Source organism: Micrasema longulum, unplaced genomic scaffold (genome assembly GCF_059751315.1).
Source record: "Micrasema longulum isolate JH-2025_06_02 unplaced genomic scaffold, ASM5975131v1 h1tg000413l, whole genome shotgun sequence".
Classification (NCBI taxonomy): domain Eukaryota; kingdom Metazoa; phylum Arthropoda; class Insecta; order Trichoptera; family Brachycentridae; genus Micrasema; species Micrasema longulum.
In genome coordinates this window covers 230,872-250,925 of record NW_028277613.1, presented here as the reverse complement: position 1 = coordinate 250,925, position 20,054 = coordinate 230,872, and the positions used below count along the sequence as shown (strand labels likewise).

General features: G+C 31.6%; 1 protein-coding gene across 1 annotated transcript in view; it reads left to right on the top strand.

Moving 5' to 3' along the window:
- Positions 1-20,054, top strand: part of LOC148281760 (dual 3',5'-cyclic-AMP and -GMP phosphodiesterase 11-like) — a 372,381-nt gene that overhangs the window by 195,347 nt on the left and 156,980 nt on the right. Inside the window, exons 3-4 of the mRNA XM_088226167.1 lie at positions 11,313-11,450; positions 18,474-18,693. Of these exons, the coding sequence (XP_088082293.1) occupies positions 11,313-11,450; positions 18,474-18,693 (358 nt within the window). The remainder of the gene's footprint in view (positions 1-11,312; positions 11,451-18,473; positions 18,694-20,054) is intronic.

The following is a 20,054-nucleotide window of genomic DNA, read 5'->3' as shown; positions in this document are numbered from 1 at the left end:
GTTTAAATTTTTATTGTTTAAATGTATACTATGTATTGTTACAAGAAATGTACTATTTTTTTTATGTACCGTCCCAAATGAGTTTTCTCGTACAACTCCTGGGAATATAATATCATGATATTCATGTCTTATATGTTTTATTAATAAATAATAAAAAAATAAAAAAAAATCCACAAAATTTTTTCGATTGTTACGACATCTGTCAAACATATTGTATTATTCAACATTTAACAATGAATGGATGTTTTACTGACATTTTTTAATGGAACTGCATTTTGATGAAATATTATACCTAAATTGATTTTTTTTTTAAATGTTCGGATGTAATTTACAAAATTAATATAATACTTTAAATTTGTCTCGATAATTTGTTTCAAACTCAAATATAAATTATTTAAGAGTATCGGCCATTCGGCCGCCGATATGATTAATAAAATTTAGCTAAAAATATAGTTTATAAATTGAATATTTACTACCAATGTGTTATTCTTTAAATCAATAAATAATACACGATTCCATATAAAGAGGTTTGATCTAAAATATTATTTATATTAAAAAATAATTAAGCATGTGATTTTATTGAAGGCATAACATAGAATAATGCAAGATATTTAGTATATTCGTCAACTTTCATATAAGTAATGAAATCAACGAGGAAAATCAATAAATGGTTTAACAGCGTGAATATAAAATACACATTCGTAAAAAAAATCTTGAAATATGTCTTAGTATTACATCAATTTATCTGACGGATTCCCCAACCCAGTTTGGCACAGTCATAGTCTCGTTACGCGAGCCCTGTACTAGCGCGTTAACGATGTGCCATTGAAGGCTATACATTTAAGGAGAATTCCACGTTCCGATTTCCAAATACACGCGTTCCTCTTTCTGCGATGATATATTATGTATATGGCTGTACATTTATCTCACTCGATACATTTCCCACAGTAATCATTTTTGCTTAAAAAGGCTAACGGCATTTTTCTCCCGAGTTACTTATCGATATAACTTATCTTTGTAGAGAAGAGCCTTTGGAAAATGTATATTATCAAACAATTGTTTTTTTTTTGTTATTTCCCAGGTTTTTTCGTATCTACGATGATAAATTGAAAAAGATAAAATTTCTCTCGCAGTTTTATGCGATATTTCTTTGTAATATTTCGGGGTTATTATTTTTGATTACCGGAACGTATCAAATACTTTTATCGACATTTTTTTTATCCAACACAAAAAACGTTCGTGTCTCATTCATAATTGGCTATCAAAACAAAAACTTTGCTGAAATTACTCATTCATTCTTCATATCGACAAAATTTGACCTTCATCCGAATTTTTTGCATTTCGGTTATCAGTACGTTTTGTTTATTGGTAACGGGAAAATTTCATCGTTTTGAGAGTCTTATATTATGTCTGCAAATATCGTTTTATATTTCAGCGTGAGAAACGTGCTATTTTTGTCAAAACCTCGAGACTTTTTTTGTCCACCCTAAATAACTAGGAAACTTAACTGTTAGCAAATAATTCCATGTACAATAATATAACCACTTACCGACGTCTACCGGTTTCTAGACAGCCATTTCTTCGTCAGGACATTAATTACTTTATTATGCAAATCCCTCTATTACACCTTATTATTATTATTATTTGACACTTTATATACATATACAATATATATTCATATAAGGGCGGGCATATTGCCTTAAGGCAATTTCTTCCTACCTACCTAAACCGTTCAGTTTGAGAAAATTATAAATACATGGACATATTGAATCTTACAATTTTATACAAAAATTAAAAGCAAAGATTAACAAAAATAAATATGTATAAAAAAAATAACACAACTATGAAAAGAAGAGAGGGGATGGGAAGGAAAGAAGAAGGATAAAGGAACAATTTAAATATTTAGATAGTGACATTTCGATCTTGACTTAAATGTAAATAAAGAAGGGGCGTCTCTAACATTAGTGGGTAGATTATTCCACAATCGAGCGGCTACTACTGTGAAAGAGGAGGCAAGAAAATTAGAGCGATGACAGGGTATTAAAAGGGTTCTATCGTTACTAGAACGAAGAGATAGTCCGTGTTGTGATAGAGGTTGGGCACCTTCACCATAGTAGTTGCACAAAAATATAAAACCAACTATAATCATTATCCTGTTCCGAGAGTTTTAAGATATCAGAACGAATATTGAAAAGTTAACTTATTCAATCTAAATTCAGTAAATGAAGTAAAACCCAAACTTGATCGTCATTTTTCTCATTTATAACATTTTTACACGTACAATATATATTTTTGTTCCTTTTATTTCGGACGAGCAAATTTTAAATTTATAGTTTGAATTCGTCGTGATCGTAGAACAACGACGGACGTGCGAAAAATGCGACATTTACTTTCTTTTATATTTTATATTGAAAAGTTTATATAAAGGCTTTATATTCCAGGTTTGTAAAAAAATAAATATATTTAACTCACCCAAGTATTAAATGAAATACTTTTGTACGTGTCAAGTTGTGACAAAGTCGAAAAAGATTTTAAACTTCTCATGTAAAGTTGAATAAAATCACATGTGTCGTTGTTCTACGATCACGATGAATTCATATTCTCATACATATTAAAGACACATTTTTCTTTATGAAATATTAATTTTCATTTTTGAATTCTTTTAAATGTACAATATTTTAAGTACGTCAAAATATTTGTAGACAAAGCGAGACTTAGCTATTTTACTCAAAAGATGTCAACCGACAGAAAATTTGAGGATAAATGGATGTTTAAACATAGGCAGGATGGTAAATGTTACACGGTGCGTAAAAAGGTCTCTGAGACCAGCCGGGCAGCCTCCGTGGTGTAGTGGTCAAGATGCTTGATTCACGCACGGAAGGTTCCGGGTTCGATTCCCGGTGAGAACACAAAAATTAAAATGTGATTTTTCTCAAGGGTGCTCTGTGATGTAATTCACCACTGTAATTAGGCCTCCTGGCCTGTTGTGGTGCAAAAAAAATGTTAAAAAAAAAAAAAAAAAATGACATGTCATAAACCCTCTAAATTTATATTCTCTTCAGAAAAACGTTTTCTCTTCCTGTTGCAATAAATTTCAAAGATTTTATATGTGATTTTTTAAAGTGTATTTTTCTTCTTAGTCATTTGGAATTATCGTTAGATTTAGATTGCATTTTGTCTTTATCGTCCACTCTGGAACATCCGTGATATGAACCGTCTGAACCTATTACGGGCTCCGCAATTACATTCCGAGACCTCCAGCGAGCACTTACCACTACAGGTGTACCGCATCCTACTCGCGTACCAGTTCAGATGAGTGCTCCACTTTGAGAGGTACTATTTACTATACGGAGTCAAGTCGAGGCTCGCCGCTCTAGAGCAATGATTTTTTACACACAAGAAATCTTATTCAATAAAAAAAAAAAACGTTCATATACATTACAAATAATTTATCTTTAAATATATATATATACGAGTACTCTGCATGAAGTCTTCAGATAAGTGAAAAAAACACTTGTTTTGACTAATGTGTTTACTGCGGGATGTATAAAAATATGTTTATGGGCGATTTTTTTCCTTTTTTTTTCATGTTAATATTTATACGGATCCTAAAATGTATTAAAAGGTTTATAGATCTTATGATGTTGGTGATCCTCAACAGATGTGGTGAAGGTGTAACATAATATAATATCACATGTGACCCATAGAGTAGGCATAGTTTCTCTACAATAAAACGCGTGTTTTACTGCCTGACACGGCCAGTTCTCCTCGTAAAATGTCTCCTCTCTCATTGCTTTCTGGGCATTTTCTTCAAAATTGACGAACTTTCTGCAAAATTGTCACATAAATAATGTCCGCTGTCAATTTTTCGGCTTTGCGGTAACAGGAAAACATAAGGGCCTTACTTATAAATCGGGAATAAAGTTAAGCTTGAGAATAGTGGTAGAATAATGATGGGATAGCAAAAAGTATTACTTATAAACTTCGCATAGAGTTAAACTCGGTTGAAATCTGGGATAGCGACTTTAGAAACTTAAACCTGCAAATTATGTGGTATAACGCTGGAATAAGCACGCGATCTGTCAAACGTCATATTTTTCGGTAAACAAAATGGATAGTTTATCAGTTTTTCTGTTTAAATTTATTTTAACAGAAAGGGAAAACATTTTTGAGAAGGGAATATAGAAGTCTAGGCATTTACAGGGCTTATGACCTGTCATTGGCTAGTTTAAGTGGCCACTTTACACACTGTGTAAAATTCACCATTCTGCCCATGTTTGAACATCCACATCTCCTCAACTCTTCCATCTGTTGACTTTTGTGAAGTAAAAGAGCTGAAACCTTTGAGAATTGTTTCCACTGAGCCCTAGAAGAAAGTTTAAATTTTGATGACGTATTTTTAAAATTTGGCTAGGATTACTACAAGTAGGTACTTTAAATATCCCATCAAAATATCACATTTTAGCATTTTTCAAGCCACTCCTCTCTAACGAGAAATTAGTTAGGCAATTAATTAGTTTTGTCGTTTAGCAATAAGAATTTTTCCGATTGAATGATGTATTTTTCGGGACAGAAAGTAACTTGTGTCGACCGCCGGTCTTCCAACCATCACTTAAAAATAATACGACAATCCATCAGTCTATGGCGACGTAGCATCGTAATTATGTTCACAAATCCAAAATCCTACTACAAAAAAAATGTATGTATGTGTATGCGCATGGGTGTATGTACGTGTGTGTGTATGTACATGTGTATATATGTGTATATATATATATATAAATATATATATATATATATATATATATATGTGTGTATATATGGGTATGTCTGTATGTATATGAATCAAAATGTGTATCCGAATAAGTTTATATTTTGTTTGTCTGTGCTCTATATTAATTTGTTAACTATTATAATACATTAAAATGTAATTGTCTAGCTTGGAACGGGGTATGTACCCTTGTTAGCTGGGCAAAGCGAACATGGAATTGTATTTTGATAAAGAGTGTGAATAAATAAATAAATAAAAAAAAACCAAAACGAAAATCAAATCAAACTAACCATAAATAAAGCAAGTCAGTTATAGCAATTTAAAGAATTTGTTTATTTCAAATTAATTCATTTTGACATCCCACCCTATCGCCTACTTATTTTCAAATAATTTTCCTCATTATTGATACATATTATATATTTTTTCATTGTACTCTTTTTAATTCGGGATGAAACATGAGTACCCTATTTAACTTTTCACATCTCCGGCTATTAGTATCCTAAAAAATATGTCAATCGGTCGCTCCGTTAAGACGTGAAGGAAACACAAAAAAAAAAACTTCAATATCGGTATCGATGAAAATGATCATTTCAAAATGGCTGATCAAAATCAACCTAATTTAATGATTATAATCAAAATAATATATTTAATTAATTAATTTATTTATTTATTCATTCAAAATTACAAAATTAAATATTTATGAACTTATTAAGGCTTTTTAGGCTATGCCCGTGTCAAGCCACAATAAATAACCATAAAAATACATAGTAAAATTAATTAGATAAAATTATAATGACATAGAATCACAATCTAGAAAAAAAGGTAAATGTAATAATTAATCAAATTCCAAAGAATACAATGCAAAAAAGATAATCAGAAATAATTTTTAAAATATAAATTATACAAATTAAGAATCACACATAATCAAATATACAAAATAGTGGTATCATTAAAATCAACAAAATAATAGTAAAATATACTAGTATTAAAAAAATATTAAAAAATACAAAATAAGAGCATCATTTAAATCAACAGAAAAAGAATATATATATACATATATAAAAGCATAATTGAAATGATAATTGAGTTATGTTTTCTAGAAATTCACTCAATTATAGTAAGAAATATAAGGAATAGGAGCAATAAATCATATGCCAAATAATAGTACGTACTAAATTAAATTATACAAAAATACATAATAAGAAAAACATAAAAATTATCAATATATATAAAAAGCAAATAAAAGTAAAGATTATGGAAGGAAAGCAGATTTGTAAATTTTTGTTAATTTCTTACTTTAAAAAAAATGACAACGTCGTCCCTATCGATGTGTAACAACCAATTGCAAACATTTTTCTTAAATACATTGGCACTTGTGGAGTTTTTTATGGCTGCCGGAAGTTGATTAAAAAATTTCGGAGCCAGGAAGGATTTGTATGTATTATCATCTTACCATATTTTTTTCCTGCAGAAGTTCTTTACGTTTTGTGCATTGGTTAAGTGAATAGATTTATTATTAATTTATTTGACAATTGTAGTCTGCATTACTTTACGGTCTGTTAAACCCATCGCGTAATACAAACTGTAAATATAAGTTAGAAGTTAATGAATATAAATCAAATAGCTGCTAAACTGCCGATATGTATAAAATTAAATATTCCAAATATTTTAGAAACCTCAGACAAAACTTACTCTTTCATACCAATAACCATAGAACTAACTATGGTTTTCATTCCCCTATCCCCAAAATTCTTAGGTCTGCCAACAAACATACCAATCTTGATCTTTGATAACAAGTTGTCTTCTTTCAAACGATCACTGAATCAAATTCAATTCAATTTGAATCGAGTTGTGGTCCCGTGGCTAGTGTCTCGGACTCGCGGCTCAAAGGTCCGAGGTTCAAATCCCCTTCTACCCCAACTTGATTCCCATTTTCTAATAGTGAGTTATTTACAACTCGTTGAAAATGGCCCTCAAAATGAAATATTTGGGTAAATCATGAGAACGCAAATATTTCTTTAAAAAATAAAATTAAAATTATAAACACCTCTCTCCCGCTTCCACTCCACAAAGTCTACTATATACCATTGTGTCTTTCTACTTTTTTTAATAATCATTTTCCATGTATAAATATGTCCTTAAAAATGCCCATTGGGCGTATATATAAATAAATAAATATGTATTAAAAAATAGATCCATATTATCCGCAGACACCGAATTCAGCGAGTGAATTGCCCTATCAACGGTGAATTCTTACTTGCATGCGTACGACTTCTCGGTGCGTAAAATAGTGCATGAGATCTCGCTCTAGTATGATCATTGGGAACATGCAAACTGATCTCTTTCAGTATATTTGGATGACATATACTTCCAGAAATCAGCTTGTAGAAATGTTTCTCAAGAAAAAATTCCCGACGAAATTCGAGGATGTTTGTAATCCAGTATACCTGCTAGAAATAATGATGGATAATTATTATTTTCTTTATGATATAAGTATCGCAAACATAAATTTTGAACCTTCTCTATTTCAAGAATGGGTTTGATTTAGAAGGGTCCCAAATTATAGAACAATAATCTTGTATGCTGCGGATTAGTGCATCATACAATGTGCAAATAGGGAAATATCACATACTACGAATACCGATAAAAATATATGAATTGGATTTAGAATAATTAAATATATTTTCAAAATCAATATTAATATTGTGGAGAAATGTTTTCATACATAAATATTAAAAAAATACGTTGCTAGAAAAATACGACGTATTTGGCCTTGGTTGTTGCAACGCCAAGATTCGTGATTGATAATGTTCTAAAGAAATTTTAATGGCCAGGAACAAATAAATAAGAATCGTGGTGTATTATGAGCGTGGAATGGAATGGCCGTTTTCGCGGGAATTCAAAATTACAAATTCAATAGTATTTTTTATGCTACTTTAATTCGCATTTTTTTTTTACTGTATATCATAGATATCACACAGTATATCATAGACCTTTATTACTTTAAAAATGTTTTTAAAAAGGTGATATTTCCTTATTACAGTAGTATTATTGAAATATAGAGTTTCGAAGTACAAATCCAAGCATCATACCAGATTTATTTACATGAGACTCAAACGTAAAATTCGCCCAAAAAATAATATCATGATCTTTATCTTTATTTTTATTTTATTTCATTGGAAAGCCAATAGACATTTATACATTTATAAGAATCAATTATACCATAAATACATATCATAAAGTCCAATTATGTCGGTAATTGCGTGGTAAAAGTACATTATTCATGTCGTAATGAAATAAACATGTTTCTTTGGAGCAAGCATACGAGATAACGCAGCATTTTGGAATGCTAAAGGGTATTTTTTTAGATACAGACCAATGCCATAAATTACTCGAATAATGTTGGAGGCAAGATGAGTCCTCGGCACTTTAATAGATTTGAAAATATACCTTAAATTGTAATAAAATAATTTTAACAACTGTATTTTCTCTCGATAGGCTCTTGACTCATCTGATTTGTATCACACTTTTCTGTTTTTTTTTTCATTCCTATCTTATCTTTTTTTCTCATCCTAAGTTTAAGTAAGTTTTCCCTTGTTTTTACTGATATTTGTATAACCGGTCGGGACTATCTTACACCGCTTCTTTGAACAGTTGTTAAAGCAAGATTTTTACGGCTAACCAGTTTTCGTCAGTTAGAAAACGAATTGTTCGCGTCTGTTCTTTTTTATTTAGTCATATTTCCTCGATAAGTTTCGTTAATGAAATAACTTGGTAAAACAACCGATTAATCATTGAAATGAAACCGTTCTAACACACGAGGGTGACGCTGCTATATTCGTTCCAGTAAGTAGCAAAACTTAATGTTTGTGACAATATGTAATGTAATTTCTCCCCTGTTCAATAGTTTAGTGAAGTTCACGCCGCGAATGGAATAGTTTCTCTACGTTAGGTTTCCCTAGAACCACCGTGCTGGATTCCTCTCAATTGCCTGGGAAAGTCCGACTCATTGCAGCCATTCCAACTTTTCATTCCTTTAAGTAAAGGCTATTGCCATATTAGTTGACTTTCGTGTTTTGCGGAACAGCGTCGCTTGAACTAATATGGAAAGTACTTTCCTGCGGTTACTTAAATAAACTTCGTTCAATTATTCGACTCACAATTTCAAATCGAATAAACCACGTGTTATGTCCCATTTATAATAATTAAAACACGGAAATTTACGACCAAAAAAAGGTAGCCCCAAAATCGAAGCATTTGGATAATTCATAAGAACGCATAATAATTTGTTCTTCTTATTAATCTTTAAATAGATCCTTCGCTGTGTTACATTTTCTTTTCCTGAGATGACGAGATCTAACTATCCCTCCATCTCTCGAGTGGTCTCCAAAGCAAAACAGACATCGATTTTTTTCTTATTTAGATGTTTTACACCAATCACATGTAGACACAAAAACTTTTTGTCAAAGTGGAATATTTATTAATTATAGTTACAATTCTTGGTGGAATCATGTTTATTTAGATATTTCTTTGCGCCTTTTTACAAATTCCCTTTTCTACCAGCTGTCTCGCTTATAAGCTTATTATTTTTTCTACAAATCTCACGATTCACGCATTGTTAAAGTAGAATATTTTTTGTGTATAGTTACAATTCTTTGTGGAATCTTGTTTATTTAGATATTTCTTTGCACCTTTTTACAAATTCCCTTTTCTACCAGCTGTCTCGCTTATAAGCTTTTTATTTTTTCTACAAATCTCACGATTCACGCATTGTTAAAGTAGAATATTTTTTTGTGTATAGTTACAATTCTTTGTGGAATCATGTTTATTTAGATATTTCTTTGCGCCTTTTTACAAATTCCCTTTTCTACCAGCTGTCTCGCTTATAAGCTTTTTATTTTTTCTACAAATGTCACGAATCGCGAATTGTTTGAGTAGAATATTTTTTGTGTATAGTTACAATTCTTTGTGGAATCTTGTTTATTTCGATATTTCTTTGCGTCTTTTACAAATTCACTTTTCTACCAGCTGTCTCGCTTATAAGCTTATTATTTTTTCTGCAAATTTCACGAATCACAAATTGTTTACACACCTACATAATCGATATTCTTATGGAAATAATTTAAACTTGAATAAATATTAGTATCGCCACGTGATTGAACATGATTCACAATTATTGTAGCCATGTTTGTTTTCATTTTTTACATTTGCACTAACATAACTGATCTACTTTGCGGGTGATTCGTGGATAGGAAAAACACGTTTACTCAGTTGCGTGTACATAAATATACTAAACAAAAACCCAAATGTATTTATTGGTTACATTTGTGCATCTGCAGTCAGGGTAATACGCTTAACATAGAATTAAGAATAGTCCAGAAACCGCATACGCGCATCAAACAGAAGGCGACTAAACTACTCTTAAAAGAGTAGTTTTACGTTTTGACCCATTAGTTTCTTTGTAGACGTCGCTCAGCACGCAACTCCCGATTCGAATCCAACTATGCCGTGTTGTGTCGTTTTAAAGTGTAGAAATACTGCTGGGATTTTAAAGAAACAGGATGGTATCACATTTCTTGTGTAATTAGCGAATGCATGTGTAAGTAGCAAATGCATGACTTAAAAATTGAATTATTTTTCCATCTGTCAGATTGTCGAAGAAAACAAAATAGACATTTTGTTAGTGTTGCCAGGGTAGTAATTTTTTTACCCTACTTTGCTCATCTAATGAGAGAACTAATGAAAATTGGACCTGGGGTTGAACAACGCCGTGGTGGCCATTTGACCGACATTATCTTTAAAACAAAATATTATGTAACATGTCCGTTTTATGTAAAATAATATTTGTTTTCTATTTTACGTTCAAAGTTCATTAATTAAATTGCTCTTATTAAATGACGCTTTACATATCTACTCTGTTGTGTTTATTAATATATCCGCGTGCACTATAAAATTTTAGAGAAATTTAAAAATTGCTTTTTTTATTTCTTACGTTTGTGTTGTGATTATATTTTTTTCCAATTTGGCTACGTGAAGTCGCCGCGTACGACTTCACGAATGCGCGCGGCGAAAGTGTGGCAAAGTGGGAATTTTCGGACACAGTCCGATCTATTCAAATATGATACTACGCTCCTTCTGGACTATTCTTAGTTCTATGAGTGTAGCAGTTGCTAGACTTTCTTTTATTTACTCCCTCAATAATTAATATCAGACAAAGCCTCAGGGAAGCGTGGCCGGGTTCGTCTGGTACTCAATAAATTCCGTATATCTACAATCAACCTGAATCTCATAATGTTTGTCCAATGTACTTATTTGTTTTTCCTATTTTTTTTTATGGTTGCGTTTCTAGTTATATGTAACTGTATATTATGATTGTTTTCCGTTGTTTTGTTATTATGAATTAGAAGCCTGAAATGTTAGCAGAATATTCTAATACCCCAGCAATTCAGAAATTTGATGCAGTCTATTCGTTCTTATCCGGAGCACATGCGTATCGAGGAGGTTGACGAGCGTGTTATTAACGTTTCTTTTACCTCTGTTTCAGGAAGGCGACGCGGCACGTGGTGGACGCGTGGTTGGTGTCGCACGCCACGCCCCCCGCGGGGTCGGGGGGCGGGGCGGACGGGGGAGGCCACCCCCCGCACCCGTCCCCCTCCCGATCGGGCGCTACCACCCCCGTCAGGTGAGTGCACCACACCTGTTGGATTCCGCGCAGGGTTGGCACCGTCAATTTATTTGCTAGATCATCCCGACGAAAACATAATAACATACGTAATATTATATTTCCCCGTCCATCCCTTTCCTTTTAAAGTTAATATATTTGTCATTTCTTATTTTTATTTCATTAAATAACCAAATTAATATGTTACAACCAAAACGGAAGACATTTAAAGGAAGGTAATATGAAACTCTAGGCACTTACAGGCTTATGAGTGTCATTGGCTTGTTTGTGTTGCAATTTTACACACCGCGTAACATTCACGATTCTACCTATGTTTGAACATGCATATCTCTAATTTTTGTGAAACTAACGAGTTGAGACAGGCGTCGTTGGTAAGAAGGCCAACTGTGAAACTGGCGTCGTGGGTTTGATTCCCGCCTGTTGCAAGAAGGAAAATATTCTTCCACTCTTGTGTGGCTGTGATGTCACACTGGTCGACATAAGACACAAGACTTGATATATCTCTCTTATTTTTTTTAATGATGAACTCGTCTTTTTGTAATCTTTAAATGGACATTTTACAAAAAAATAAATTAAATTTTGTACAACTATGCTGGATGTTAATACAAAAATATATATCCTTGCTACGCAAAGAATGAATGTCCGATAATTCAGCAACACATCATCTGTTTGAGAGAAGATAGAACTCATAACAAGGAAGACAGAGACGCTGTTCTATGGCGGGTGTTATGTAAAACAAATTCAATCTTCAGTCGGTTGATGGCAGTGATGAGTGACGCACATGCAAAGTATGAGCGGCATATTTATTTATTTATTTTTATTTGGGAAAAAACTACAGTTTTTATGTATATTGCATACAGAAAATTTATAAACGAAAATTATGAAAACAATCAACATAAATTTTCCACAGTGATGTAAGCTTTTGATTAGGTACATTATAGGAAGCAAAATAAAATCAATATAAAAGTTGAGAAATGTTAGGCTTTTAGAAATTGCAAGTAAAATAAAACACATATATATATTTATGATGTTCATACAGTAATAAATATAAAGTAAATAGAAATAAAATTCATTTAAATTTCATTTTGCTATAAAAGGGCTAAATTATATGTTTATTTTCATAAATTATGGAAAAATAATTATTAAACAGTATGTCTCCGTATTTTTTTTTTCTCAAACTTTATAAAATTCCGTCTTTTACTAGTGGTAACACGATATTACATCACCACGCGCAAAGGAATTATTTACCACAGTTTTTAAATCGTAAGGTCTGTGTTGCAGAAAACTAGTTATTCTCCAGTTTAGATAATGAGGTCTCGCTGTTTCTCCATCTCTTGGCTGGTCTTCCAAGCGGACGTTAGAGTTGTCCAGGTGAGATTACATTAGCTGCAGTGTACACAAGTCTGTCGCTGCTCATTCTGTCCACAATGTCCCACCAGTATCTTTGTTTGAATCTGCTCCACCGTACGATATATTCTATTTCACGCGGATCTCAAATCTAAGTATTTGTTTTGCCAGTAACGGACCTTAAGACCTTCATTTCAGAAGTTCTGAGTAGCTCTTTAGTATGAATAGTGTCAGTCTGTGGTTCCACAGCATATGTCATGATAGATCTCACACATTTCTTGAAATAAATTCAAGAATGATTTTGCTAGGCTTATAGGAATATATGAGGATGAACTTTATCTTACTAAATCATTTCACCTGCATACCCGTACATACTAGGTAGCGCCTGAAAGTATTTTTCAATTTTTATTCTTCCTCTTGGACCAGTTAATTAACAAAATTTCGATTTTGTCCAAATGAAGATTACCATAATAATGTAACAACTAAGGAAGAAAAAAAAATATAGAAGTTAATATAAAAGTATACGCATTTACAGAGCTTATGATCTATCATTAGGAACTGGTTTAAGTGGCCGCTTTACACACCGTGAAAAATACAAGAAACCCCACTTTGCACTTACGAACAAGTAAATAATGATGATACTAACCGAAATTGAAATCTATGCCGCTGTATGAAAACTGTGACACTGGAAAAAAAATTGTACTGTTTTTAATTTACATACATTACACTTGACCGCTTCAGTTATCATTGAAAATTTAAAAAAATTTAGTTTTTTTAAATAAATTAATTTTAATTACTGAATATATTATATTCTTCATGAAAGCCATTTTGGGCCCAAAATGGGACGGAAGATTGTGTGGGTCAAGAAATAAAAAAAATCGTAAAGTAACATAAAATGTTATTCTTCTTCTTCTTTTCCACTTCCGCTCCTAAGTTGAGCTTGTGGACATCACCAGTTGCCTCCAGGAGATCCTCCCTATCGCCAGCCAACATTTTTGTCTCTTGCCACGTATCCTTCATCATAATTAATTAATAATGCCTTATAAATTCAAAATACTAGAAAAAAACCACGTGTCATTATTAATTTATTTTCAGCCGGGTATATCCCCGAGTGGTCTTTTTTGCAGGTGAAGTTTTCCCGAGTTCTCTCGGGTGTGGAAATATTCGCACTCAATTGTCTCCCGAGCATACTCGGGCGTGCTCATCCTTTATATCAAGCTTATACCAGGGAATAACATTACCCGGTATAAGAAAAAGGCTACTTATGAAAATATTTACGACCTAGTATAACTTTACTAAGCTTATTCTATTGTTTATATTTTGTCCATGCCAAATTTCTGCATACATTTATAAACAAGCTCGTGTACATGCGCAATAGAGTGAGCCGATGGTGTATAAATTATTATTATTAGATAAAGTGAAAGGGGTCTAAAAAGTTGCATTTTAGATCACATTGAACATAAAAATTATTATTGATTGATTTGGTGTTTATTTTGTAGAACTCCATATTTAAACTTATAATTAGAAATCTAACACTGATTTGAGTCTAAAGAACACTTTATTTTATTTTTACAAGCATAAACATATAAAAATAAAAACTTCGTGACAATTGTTTCGCCTTATTAGGGTATTTTCAAACGAATGTGAAGATTATTTGGATTGAATGTCCTTATATATTTATATAATTCAAGGTACTTAAGTAGAAAATAAAAATAATCTTATGAACTATAGCATGTACATTAATCATAATTGAGGGAAACACCAATGGTTACGGGTGAGACTAAGTGTTTAATAGGTAATAGGGAATTTAGGTATTTATATTTGAATTTCGGGGAAAATATAACAAAGTAAGTATTTATTGACATACAAGTATGTATTGTGAGATAATTATTGAAGCTTTATGATTTTGTAAATTTAGATAAATCTAAACACTTAGCCTCACCCTTAACCATTGGTTTTTCCCTCAATTATGATTAATGTACATGGTATAGTTCATAAGATTGTTTTTATTTTTTACTTAAGTACCTTGAATTATATAACTATATAAGGACATTCAATCCAAATAATCTTCACATTCGTTTGAAAATTCCCTAATAAAACGAAACAATTGTCACGAAGTTTTTATTTTTATATGTTTATATTTGTAAAAATGAAATAAAGTGTTCAGTAGACTCAAATCAGTGTTTGATTTCTAATTATAAATATAAAAAATATTTTTTTAAATATTCTATACTACTTATGGCCCTCAACCGAGGTTTGAAGTTTATCACTGTCTCAACATTTTGTTAATTATCTAAATATTTTTTTTAAGTAAAGATATAACTTAATCACATTATAAATTCGAACACGTTTTAAAACTACCGAAATGCAAAAAGTTTACACTCCGCGGAACTGATTCCGTTGAGCGCCTGGCGAATATTGACGAAAATATGGTTCATTAAAACAATACTATCCATTTATTACAAAACAAAGTGCAACTTACGCCCTTAGATGCTTATTTAATAAGGTTTAATGAACATTATAAAATTTTGTTGGACTGCTTTTCTTACTTAAATACGAAATGACAGCCGGTTTACCGCAAAAAAACATTTTTTTCGAAAACTTCAAGCTCTGATTGAGGGCCAAAAGAATTATCAAGTATTTTTTTTTGTATTTTTTGAATTCCGAGTAATCTAATAAGAAAAAATTTATACCTCTTTTATTTCAAAATTCGAAAAAAAAATATCTGCCCACCCTAATGTGCAGTTACAAATACTAATACGTTATTTGTATAAGTATTAGTGACAAAACACAACGAACTGAAAAAATGTCAAGCGTAACTTACGAAATCCAAATCAATCAAAGACGATAATGATATTTATTTTTTAATGTTTTATTTTATTATTGTGATATTCATGACTTGGAATTTATTGTTAAAGAACAAACTGTAAATAATCTATATTTTTTGGGCTTTATGAACCTTTGAAAGATAATATTCAATGTAAATACGTAATTGAAGAAAGTCGATTCGTAGATATTACACCACGCTCAAATTGACATTGATTAGTCGTAATTTTTTTATTACCTGCCGAAACGAAATCTGCCATTGATAAATGTTTAGACGCACATATTTGAATTTAATAAATTTAAATATGTAATATAATACATCTTTTATGTATATATAATACAAAATGTATCAAGGATCATTTTCAAAACAAATGCCAAATAAAACTTATCTGAATGTAATGTGAATTTAATGATAATTTTTACACTCATAAACGACATTTCACTTTAAAATCTCTAAAAAGACGGGATGTTTTCTAAATTGTTTTAAATTCAAGATAAATGCTATCCATTTTACTACTGAAAAATGTGACAGATGACAGATTGCTGGCTTGTTCCAGTGCTATGCCGCGTTGGACGTAGGTATAAACGTGGAATAAATTTGTATGGTCTCTATTCCAGCTCTATATCGGGCATAACTATCATCCGTATTCTATCACTATGCTAAGGCGTCATTTTATGCCAAGTTTATAAGTAAGGCCCACAGTGTTTACAGAAAAAATATAATTCTTCCTATTATGTTAGTATTTTACGGTATAATTGCATGATATAAATAATCATTTCTTATGACGGATTGCCAGATTTAAAAAAGAAACTCCTCTTTCTGTGGCGGCCCTCCTGCCCCCAATACTGGTCGTTTTTTCCGTTCTAAACAAACAAGGTATTTGTCAAACTCGATTTATTCGGGGGGGATATTGTTCCCCATTTATTCTGATGCTTTGTACAAACATCGACTTGTGATCCCGAATAATATTTATCTATTCATTTCGAATTACATTGGTTTACAAATAACGAACTTTTGAGGCTGTGCCCGTGTTAAACTAAAGTAATCAACAACAACAAAAATATAAATGTCAGCTTAAAATGAATGATACAATATCAGATTAATAATTCGCTACCCGCTTATCATGCGCTATCCGTCCATAGATTAGATGACACCAATGCGCAATGCATCCTTCAAAATTTGACTTCTGTACAATTTTTTTTAAAAATGTAAAATTTTCATTAATTCCATCATTAGATGACCAAAGTGGCGTAAAAAATTTGACTACCCTGGCAACACTAACAAAATGTCAATTATGTTTTCTTTGAGAATCTGACAGATGGAAACATAATTCAATTTTTAAGTAATGCATTTGCTACTTACACATGCATTTGCAACTTACACATGAAATGTGATCCCATCCTGTTTCTTTAAGATCCCAGCAGTATTTCTACACTTTGAAACGACACAACACGGCATAGTTGAATTCAATCAGGAGTTGCGTACTGAGCGAGTCTACAAAGAAACTAATGGGTCAAAATGCAAAACTACTACTTTAAGAGTAATTTAGTCGCCTTCTGTTTGATGCGCGTATGTGGTTTCTGGACTATTCTTAATTCTATGCCTTCATGTAACAAAAAAAAATCAAGATACGTTGCGATTGGTGTAGCAATGCAATGCCATATGCACCATTATGTGCGGAAAAAAAACGATGATGTTGAAATTATACATATGTAGTTACAAAAAATCAAATATAAAAACTAGAATCATGTAAATTTATAGAAAATAAATTCAAACACATCATGTTCATTATAATTGAAATATGGTCTGTAAATTATAAATCCACGTCTTTTTTTAATTGATTTACACATACATAATACACGATTACATTATCGGACCATTTTTATGGCTACATACATCTTCAACGTACACTGCGCAAATATCGCGAGCAGCTTTATTCCCCTTTAAACGCATATAGAAAAGGTGTCAAAAATGCTCACTTTCGTCTACTTGACATTCCATTTTGAAGGTTTGTAATCAAATAAAATAATATATGTAACGTAAAAGCACACACAATGTCTTGTAGAGCACAAAATTTTCTTTCAAATGACGTATAAAGTTTACCATTTATTTTTGACTTTTGGTAGTCATTTTCAAATTTGGAAGCAAACGGACAGAACTTATGCTAACACCCGATAGCTTTAAATCTGATGGGAATTACGTTTTTTTTTAAAATAGCAATAACAGTTACAGTTTCACAAAAAACTGTTTCGTGAAGACGATTAAAAAAAGAACAGTTTACTGCAGTGAACGACCCTCCTTCCCCCAAATTTCTCAATTTAAGTTTATTATATATTTTTTAGCTTCCCATTTCCCTTATCGCATTAAATATTATGTTATGAATAAAAAGATTTAAAAATTCGTTGCTCAATTTTTGTTAATTAAGAAACATTCTTTTTTGTTTCTTAATTAACAAAAATTGGCCGAATATTCGATATTCAGTATTCGGCCAAATCACTATTCGTGGCGTCTTTAGTTTTTATGTATCCATGTAGTTATTCCTTTAACAAATCATAATGATACTCGTACATAGATTGATTTATTTATGAATTTTTTATTGTTTTCTGTTCGGTTTTTTTTATTTCATCTAACTTTTTGTAAATACGAGAACATTCGATTATGTGTACTCACTCCAAATTATAAAAAAAAAATATTTTTTCTGTTACCCTAATTTGTATAGCTGATAAATTTAAATGGATTCTTAAAATAATTTATTTGCATAAGAAAAAATATGTATCAGAACCTACCAAAAAATGATTTCTGGACAGATTTAAAAAAATGTTCGGAATATATATTTTTTTTTTTTTCAGAAAAATTTCCGCCCACGAGTTCGAACGCGGGGGTCTCCTGAAGCCGATCGTGAACACCATTGACGGCACCCCCACCTTCCTGTCGGCCGGTGCCGCGGGCGGCGGCTCCGGCCCGGGGGGCGCGCACGCGGGGGGCGCGGGGGTGGCGGCCGGCCGGCCCCAGCGCCGCTCGAGACACGAGCTCCGGCAGCTGGACGAGAAGGAACTCATCTTTGAGCTGGTAAACACATATATTTTTGGTAAATGCATTCATTTTGAGCTGGTAACACATCCATATTAGGTAAAAACGTCAATTGAATAAAATATTTATTTATTTTTTAGTTCCTTTACAGTTCAATGAACCTTTTACAAAATTATTATTAAAAGGAGTGAAAGAAGTGTTTTTTTAAAATAAACCGAAGCATCAAAAAGTATGAATAAGTAGAAAGTATTAACAAAAAATAAATATAACATCTTAATCAAATACAAATATTTGCCTATATAATAAAAAGGTACCTAAATTAAACAAAATGAAAGTTACAAAGAAAAAATAAAACTTAAGTTCAAAAAATGTTTCAAAGTTTATTTTTACTTTGGAAAAACTGTTATGAAAATAGAAAAATAGGATAAATGGGGGTATTCCAAGGAAACTTAAAAATCGCATGAATGAGTTACTGAGATATTTGCGAAAAGCTTTAAAAAAATAAATTTCTTAGTATGCTCCACCAGCTCAATGGAGAACGCTTAGTTTGCGGTGTCAAGTAATATAATTGAAATCTGTTTTTGCAAGATTTAAAGACTGTTTTGAATTACGGTATTATTTAGGTAGGTAGATTTTTACTATTACAATTTTTCTGTTTTCGGTGGAGATTTTTAAGTTTGCTTCTAAAGTTCAAAATTCAATTAAATATTATGTTGGGATAGTTATCACACACGATTTAAGTAAATGCATTTATTTTGAGCTGATAAACACATCCACTTATGGAAAATGTATTGATTTTAGATTGGTAATTGTAATTATTGTAAGCTGTTGATAACATCCGTATTTGGTAAAACGTACATTTGAAATAAATGTATTCATTTTGAGCTGGTAAACACGCCCACTACTCGAAATTGTATTTATTTTGAAGTGGTAAATAGTGTTATCACATCCATTCTTGGTAAATATATTAATGTAAACAAATGAACTCTTGGTAAACGTTGTGCTTTATATGTAGCAACTACCTTTAAATAAAAAAAAAAACGTTACTTGTTATATCATGCGTTCCTCGGGGTGATTTTAAAAAAATGCCGATATATAGACTGTCCATACAATAATTCAAAGTATTTATTTCTTTTTCCCTTTATTTTTTTTATGATTGCAACATCAGGCACATCATATAGTATCCAAATTCCACGATGATAAGTTTACTAGCCTTACGTTTTCATCACTGACCTAGTAAATAAAGTTAAAACAACAATGTTTTAAGTATGTCCAAATGCTTGCAAACTGGCTGGGTTTCTTTTCTAGGGATATATTCATATTTAAATTTGTTTCAACAAAGGGGAAAATTTTTTTTGAGAAGGGAATATGGAAGTCTAGGCATTTACAGGGCTTATGAC